General features: G+C 28.2%; 1 protein-coding gene across 1 annotated transcript; it reads left to right on the forward strand.

Annotated features, from left to right (window-relative positions):
* The first annotated feature begins 304 nt into the window (after window positions 1–304).
* LOC114936796 (G protein-coupled receptor Mth2-like) lies at window positions 305–8335 on the forward strand. Its single transcript, XM_029310106.2, has 5 exons — window positions 305–1723; window positions 4358–4436; window positions 5576–5769; window positions 5854–6019; window positions 6544–8335. Exons 1-5 carry the CDS (start codon window positions 661–663, stop codon window positions 6896–6898), a joined length of 1857 nt encoding a protein of 618 aa, XP_029165939.2. The 5' UTR covers window positions 305–660; the 3' UTR covers window positions 6899–8335.
* The last annotated feature ends 815 nt before the right edge of the window (window positions 8336–9150 follow it).

Consider the following 9150-nt stretch of genomic DNA (forward strand, 5'->3'; position numbering starts at 1 on the left):
AAGAACAGTTAAAACTTTTAACGGTCATCCGTAATTAAATACTTTACTTAATTCTTCTTTTAATAATCTCGATTTCTTACAATATATATTTACATATATTTTCGTACGTTTAGCCGTAACAAATGCTCTAACATCAGCTTGTGGCTCAATCTATCGTCAGTAGAAGTTTGTATAATTTTTTTTTTATTTTCTTTATAAATAGTATGTAAAAGCTATATGTATATACTCCTACATATAGTATAGTAAACGGATAGTTTCTCGTAAAGCTATCGACGACTCGTCGTCCTCGGTAGTCTCACTTTTTCTTTCGCGCAGGCACATGTATCTTGAACATCCTTCTATCAGAAAAAAGCCAGATACAGTGATATAATAATACTGATGTTATCTAATGAGATAATTAAAATTCAAGACGTGCAATCATCAATATTAATAGTAATAATGCTAAAATCAAATCGACATTTTGCTGAAAAACAAAATAAGATAATTTAATTTTATTATATTTTGTATTTGACATATTTTATTGCAATTAATACAAAAAAAAGATGTGCATAAATTTAATGTGACATTTTTTAATTATTGCAAATATAAAACTTATATGAAAAATTATGAACACTAAATTTGATTATCTAATTATTCGAAAGTATATTCTTATGTGAAATAATGAGTGGAAAAATGTTTGCATTTGTGTGTTCCGTGCTTCTCGTCGTCATTTCGTTATCGAAATCGCAGCAAAATTCTACCAACAGAGATGAGAATTTGACGATACGATACGAGATAAATGCGGATTCTACAACAAATTATAACGACGAAATAATAACACTGCGACATGATTTGCATAAAAATTTGACGAATAATACACAAAATGACAAAATGCAGCATAAATTTTATATGAATAACAATCGCGAGGATAATGATTTAATTCAACATAAACTGAACAAGCATTCAATGCAGAATAAAGATGATGAGCAAAAATCGATGAAATCTAACACGAATTCGACAAATGTCAATCATAAAAGGAATTCCATGTCACAGAAAGTTCATGAAAATGTAACTGAAAAGATTGATTCTATGTCACTTGAAGTTTTCAAAAATTCCAGCAAAGATACTAATGAAACTATCATCGTCCCAAACGAAATGTGTCATAATGATACTTGTATTCGGCTCTGCTGTTTTCTTGGCAATCGTTTGGTTGATGAAAACTGCATTCCTGAAGAAATTGAATACATTTTTCCAAAAGTATACACGAACGATTCGACGCAGAGCGAAAAGAGAGTGAACGAATTGTTTGAGCTGTGCATTTATGATTCGTGCCAGGAAGATCAACTGCGTCCCAAAGATTCTCAGTACGATTATAAGATTTTTACCAACGGTTCTATATATTTAACTTATTATAAAATATTTGTTGAATCGACATCATATTGTTTCACTGCCGTCGACGGGAATGAGTTCAAAGTAACCATCTGTTCCAAAACTTATGACAAGATCAATGAGATAATTGATAAAGAACCCAGATTTTCTGGCGAAGAAATTATGGAAATAAGTGCCGATATAGTATCTATGTTATTTTTGGGGTCAGTATTTCTGGTGTATTCCATATTGCCAGAACTCCGAAATAAACACGGCTTCATGTTGCGCAATTACAGCGTTGCTTCGTTTGTTGCATACGGAGTTGACATGGTGTATGTTTTGAGTGGTGTACAGTATCCCGTCTGTGTTATAATAGGTAGAGTATATATCTAAATCTTAAGACATACAATCAGTATAGCGCATGATGGAAGAATAAAGGTGAGTCAAGGCGCAACGTGATTTCATCGGTCAATAGAAAGTTGCCACCAGATCAGCCATTACTACCGGAAAACTAGCAGATATTTAAATTAATAAAAATGAATAATAGTATATTGTGTATCAAGTGCGGAAAGTTGACAATTGGTCACGAGTGCGGGGGATGGACGCACGAGCCGAAGGCGAGTACGACCACCCCACACGAGTGAACAATTGTCAATCCGCACGTGATACACATACTATTTTGTATTACAAGTGCAGGCAAAGTGGTTTTGTGCGCGTTTTCTGTGCGCGAGGTGGCCGATCGCACGCCGCCATCTTGCGACGGCACGGTGCGGGAATAACCGTATTCAATACATTGCCTACGGCTTCAGCCGTGGACAATGACTTTGAACGCGGCTCAGCCGTAGGCAATGGCTTTGAATGCGGCTTATTCATTCACCGCGTCGCCGCTAGATGGCGGCGTGGGAAATCGGCCGCTTTCCGCACAGAAAACACGCATACAAAGTGCCACTTTGCCTGCACGTGTAATACAAAATACATTTTTTTAGATAACCAAACTGTTTATTTATTTTTTCGTAAGCAAGAAAATGAGAAAAATGCATTTTTATTTTTAAACAAGTACACAATATAAGAAACTAAAATAATAAATTTATTTCCATAAACTGACAAAGAAATCAACATTTAAAAAAGAATTACTCGAACAAATTTTTTTTTTTTAAACAACTGCACTAAAACAAAAATAAAGAAAAAGAAAGCATTACTTATGATAAAGTTTTAAGGAATAAGAAAACAAATTGACATAAAAGTAAAATTATTTTTTATTACAAATTTTTTTTAGTTTTTTTGCTTTTCTTTTTCTATTTTTGTCACAAATAACATTATTCAATGCTCCTAATTTAATATAAGTTCTGGTCTTAACTAAACAAAGTAAAACCTCATGTGGAATACTTTACCTATCGAAAAAGTCAGCTAAGAAACTATCTGAATAAATACTTTTTTAGAAGATTTTGACAATTCTCTATGATTACTATAGCTACGATCACTTGTACACAATACATATACACGCGACCAAGCATGTGTTAGTAAAACAAAATGGCTGATTTGGTGAGTTGCGCAAAGCGAACAAAAATTGACTCCCTAACTTGACTCACCTTTATTCTTCCACCATGGTATAGCGTATATATGTTTATCAGATATTTAATGTATATTAAATATTGCGTAGGTATTAAATTTGCATATTAAATTTACACATTAAATATTAATTAATAATTTTAAATGTTATTTGAATATATTATTTGTTAAAATCTTAAAAATGCAAAACAGTGAATAACATTTAAATTTTATTTAAATGCATGTTAAGATATAATTAATATAAGTTATTCGTCTCAAATAGATATATTTTTTTGTGTTTTTGAATTTTGCTGAATTACATATTGAATCAAACATGTTTAATTTGATTAGCAGTATTTATTACGTAAATATTAAAATAAAATTTAATTGAGGAAGTTAAAGCAAATCTATTTTAATGGAGAAATATAAATGTGATAACTTTGAGATCCTGCAATTTTAACGCATAATGATATATAAATAATATATTATTATTTATTAATAATAATATTTATTATATATATTTTATTACTAGTTTTTCCCAACATTGACCCCGCTATTATTAATTTTCACACAATTTTTCATTTTACGAAACCTCTTTGTATACAATATTTGTCGTAAAAGATTTCGGATTTTCTTAAATGTTGCAAATTTTTCGGGGTGTGCGACGATGTGGTTTTTAAGTACTCTTTAGATTTTTTAAGTCTGTCTGTCTGACAGCTGAACTACTTATACATTTGTGGACCGATTTTCGTGAAACAGGTATTAAAATGTTTTTTTTATATCTTTTATTGTTAATTTTTTTTAATTTTTTGATGTGAACTGATTTTTGTGAAACAGGTATCAAAATGTTTTTTTATCTTTTATTATTAGTTTTTTTTTTATTTTTTGCTTATGTTCCTACCGCTGAGCCGCTATTCATAGTTATCATAAATATGCGATTGCGTGGGTGGATGCGTAGGTGGAGGCGTAAAACTTACAAAAAATCACCATTGTCACACTCCCCGGAAAATTTACGAAATTTTGGTACCAATTTGATGAAGATCGGTCCACAAATGTGGAAGTAGTTCGCGATCAGACAGACAGACAGACAGACAGACGGACGGTACTTATATGTATATATAGATATATAGATATAATATATTATTATTTATTAATAATATAGAAATAAATAAGGAGCAGGAAATAGTTCACAAGAGCAACGCGAAGTAATTAGGTCGCAAATACAAAGTTTTTATTTAATATAAAAATTTTGTTTATTAATTAATGTTATATTTGCGACCAAATTATACTTCGCGTTGCTCTTTTGGCCTATTTCCTGCTCTTTATTTATTTTTTAATTATAAAAGTAAATTATATATTACATTTATATTTATATTAATAATAATAATATTTATATTAATAATATTGTATATTATTATTTATTATTAATTATTACAGCCTTTAAATTTTTTCATTTTTACAGCCTTTTTAACACACTTTTGTTATCTGGCGAGTTGGTTTTGGATAAATATAATAAGCTTTGATATGTGGTGCACATTTAGGTAAGTTGGAAAATATTCTATATTGTTACTACTAATTTTTAACACTTGCTTTTCATTTGTCTTTATAAAATTCTCTCTTTTTGATTTTATATATATCGGTTTAAAGATAAAGATAGAGAGAATATATAATATGCAAAATTCTGTATTAATCGAATTTTTTTATATATTATCGTATTGGTACGTGCAAAAACAACTATATTTGACTTAGAACATTATAAGTTAGAGTATAAAAAACATAGGTTCAAATTATAATTTGAAATAAATAGTTTTCTTGAAGATTTTGATTGATTACATAGATTTTTAAACGGTTAATTTTTTAAAAATAAAAATGGCGTATTAGATATAATAAGCATATTATATATTTTTATACATATTTAATTTAAATATGTATAAAATATTATAACAAAATTTAATAATTCGATATAATGCAATAATATTTTGATTTGATTTTTTTCTCTTTTAATGTATAAAGTATACTCGTATCTTTTAATTTATAATTTATATTTCTCAAAAGTAAATAAAAATTTTAAATACCATTGTCGTGTCTGCATAATAGTTATATAAATATACACTTCTTAAAATAATTAAGGCATAAAAAAAACAATTGTCCAAAAATAGGCAAACTTTAAATAATTATAACTTTGTTTAGAATAATGAGAATTTAAATTTTAAAAAGAGTTTCAAAGCTTGAAATGCCTACTTTCAATAAATTACAGTTTTTTTATTTTCTTCAATTTTGATATTTTTTATATGTATACAAAAAACATAACAAAATGGAAAATTTTTTTTCACTTTGTAGACGTGTTGCATGCACAAAAAAATGTGAAAAATTTCTTAACATTTCCATGTTACAGCCTGAAGTTTTCTCTGCAAAATTGTTTTTTAAAATGTAAATGTCAATCTTTCTTTATCAAGTTATCGCAAATTGAAGAGAAATTGTCATTTTCACTTTAATCGTTCATAACACTGTTAAAAATCATTGTACAGCAATTTTAAGAATGGATTTTTCAAGCTGAATCTTTGCTCTATAGTATGCTATAGTATGATATAGTGACTTGATCAAAGACACATTATTTTAACATTTTTACATTCTGATTTCTTTTATTTATTGTTTGTTAAATATGCTGTGTAAATTGCAGAGGATTCTGTTCATTACAAAAAAACGCCAGACAACGAGAAAAAAGAAAGTTGATATATTATACGATCATTGCGTGGGGATGTCCTTTTATGTTTGCTATTTTATGTGTCATCATGGAATTTCTTTCCGCGTATGTAAATGTACCATCGATTTTGCGACCGGAATTTAATTTAGGAGATTATTGCTGGTTCAATGGTAAGTGAAGATAACTTTATTAATGCTATAGCATTCTAGTATTGTGAGAAACGGTATAAAACTCGTGATATTTTATACTTACAGAGACTGGTCCGTATTGGTTGTATTATTATGGGCTCAGAAGTATGTGCAGCATCAGTACCATTTGTTTATCTATTTCTACGGCATTAAAAATTGAGCGTTCCAAAAAGGATACGGGTCTTTGTCTGAAAGATTCGGTGAACAATTGCTTTAACGATAATAAAAAATGGTATTCAGATATTAATAAAATTTATGCTACTTTTATTAACATTTATGCAAGTAGCATCGCATAATTGATTGCTTCGCATTTTTTTTTATAAAAGAGAGGAATAGACCGGTATTATTATTAATTAATAGTCCGATCGTATATTAAATTTTAAGTCCGAGCTTGATTGGTTGAACGAAATTTTAAGTCAATATCAGATTGAAAACGATATTAAATATAAATTCAGATTATGAATACTGGCCATGGATTGTCATTTGCAAATGACATCTTTTCTATTCGCCGATTCACTTTTTTTATTTTGTAATATTTTCAAGAATATATCTTTTTACGTGTTTCTTCGAGAATCTATACAATTCTAAACAAAATGACAATTAGTCACAAAAATCAAATTAATGACTGCACCTGTATTTCACAAAAATAAAAATTTTAAACACTTTTAAAAATTTCTTAAAATTTATACATCAATTAAATTTTATTCGTCATATATAAATTCACAAGAACTATGAAAATTATATATTTGTTTACAGGTTTAATCTATATTTGAAGCTATTTATCGTGCTGTTTAGCTTAATGGGCATAGAATGGCTCATTATAACAGCGTACGACATATTTGGAAAGGTACCAATTTACAACATTTTATGGTATGTTGTTTATTTGCTGTACATTATACAGAGTCTATTCGTCTTTATCATATTTGTGTGGAGAAAAAGGATCAAGCGCATGTTATTCAAGCGATTTGGCTGCGGTTTGTTGCCAAAAGTTCGATCCGAATGGAATGCAACATCGTTAAGCATTATTACCACGACAAAAGAAATAGTCATGCAGGAGAATATGAGTTCTTCCGGAGGAGGAAGAGGTCACACTGATAGCACCGAACTTTAATTTTCATTTGAAAATTAAAATCATGTTTATTTATGCTAATCTTTATGTTTAAGATTAATAGTTATAATTCACACATATTTCGTAGCAAAAACATATTATTTTGTATCGTTTCTTTTTCAAATTCAAATGAGGTTATGTTACATTCCTTGACATATATTGAAATATTTATAATATTGTTAATTGTAGCGGCTGATATTATTTTTAATTTTCAATATTAGTAGAATTTCAGAAAGCTGCTACAAAATTTGCATAAAATTACTATAAGTTGTTATTATACATATATCAAATAAAAATATGTTCATTTATTAATGCTTAGAATTGTAATAAAAATTCATAATATTATAATTTTTATAAACTTAATTAAATATTTTATCATAACATTAGTGTAACATTAATACTTAAATAATTAACGATATAAAACTGCAAGGTCACTAGACGATAATCAAAAAATGGTAAAGATTTAATCGACCAACTCTAGTTTTTAAATAACAAAAATTCGATCTTAGACATATTCTAAGATCGAATTTTTGTTTTTTAAAAAAGTTGTGATTTACTTTGTTTTAAGAACATAGCACTTGATAAGGGCCGAAATCCACGGCCGAAATGTTGTGAAATTTAATAAAATTTCTTTTTTGCCAGAGTTGGTCGATTAACTCTTTACTATTTTTTAAATAATTAAAATCTTAATTTCTTCATGATCACATTAATTCGGTTTAGGTTACTATTTTCTCTAATATGACTTACATTTTAGTAATTATTAGTTTCAATTATTAATTTTGAAGAAATCAATGAAATTTTTTGTGAAAGATTTTCTTTCCTCGTCAAAAGTTGGAAATAAAAAATTAAAAAGCATCAGCCATCGGATCTATTGCTGTTTCTAATTCCTAATCTGTTATACATATATGCGAGTAAATAGGAAGCGCGAATGTGAGAGCGCAGGCGTGAGTAGCGAATAGGGTCGAGCGAGCAAATTGGGGGGAGTCCGTCTCTCTCGCTCTGATTGTGAGTCAGAAGTCACGAAAGGAGACTTTTCGGGAAACTTTGTAAGAGATAACATGTAGTCAAGTAAAATTATATTTTAATATTATATAATGAGGAGCAAAGAAATTGTTTCCACCTGCACTCTACCATGTTACTCTTCCAAAGATGAATACGAATACACGACATAATTAAATAAATAAATAATCATGATATAACTCTCAAAGTTATGCACGTGGAATCTAAACCGGTTTTGGAATAGGTACTTTGTTTTCACTTTATATGTGCTGGCATTATACCTAATATGATGATGTATAAGAGTTGGCGAATAAACTGATATATTCAATATAATTTACTCTTCTAACATTTTTTTTGTATTCTAAAGACAACAAATGTGATTAATAAATTTGTAAAATAAATAAAATTTTTTAACACATGCGTTATCGATTAATTATTCAAAAGAAATTTTTATATACAATTATTTAAATAAATAAAATAATTATTCAATCATCAATTTAATTTATCACCATCAATTTACTTCTTATTTGCGGATTCTTAGAAATATGAAGACTCTTCATTTAATGCTTAAACAGTAAGAGTTTCTAAATGAGAAGTTTAAAAAACAGACAAGAGTATTTTAATTCACTGCTGGGTTGGTCGAGGTATCGTCAATAGAAGTTTCAATGATTTGTTTTTGTTTTCTTTATATATAGTATGTAAAAGCTATATGTGTATAGTTCCATATAGTAAAGTAGATGGTTAGTTTCTCGCAAAGCCATCGACGACTCTTCGTCCTCGATAGTCTCGTCTCCTCTTCCTTAGAGGCACATGTATCTTGTGCAATCTTCTATCAGAAATAAATTTAAATCCGGGATACAGTGATGTAATACGGACTTTATTCAATGAGATAATTAAAATTTAATACGTGCATTTATTAATTTTAATAGGAATAGTACTAAAATAAAATTGACCTTTCGAGATTTTGCTGAGAATCAAAATAAGATAATTAAATTTTATTATATTTTGTATTTGACACATTTTATTGCAATTAATACAAAAGCAATGGTATATGTATAAATATAATATGACGTTTGTTAATTATTGAAAATTTAAAACATATATGAAAAATTATGAATACTAAATTTGATTATCTAATCATTTTAAAATATATTATTCTTACGTGAAATAATGAGTGAAAACATGTTTGCACTAGTGGTTCTCTCCACTTTTAATATCAGTTACTTTAAAATAATACACAAGTATAATACCATCTT

This window comes from Nylanderia fulva, unplaced genomic scaffold, assembly GCF_048542155.1.
Source record: "Nylanderia fulva isolate GAGA-0341 unplaced genomic scaffold, ASM4854215v1 Scaffold134, whole genome shotgun sequence".
Classification (NCBI taxonomy): Eukaryota; Metazoa; Arthropoda; class Insecta; order Hymenoptera; family Formicidae; genus Nylanderia; species Nylanderia fulva.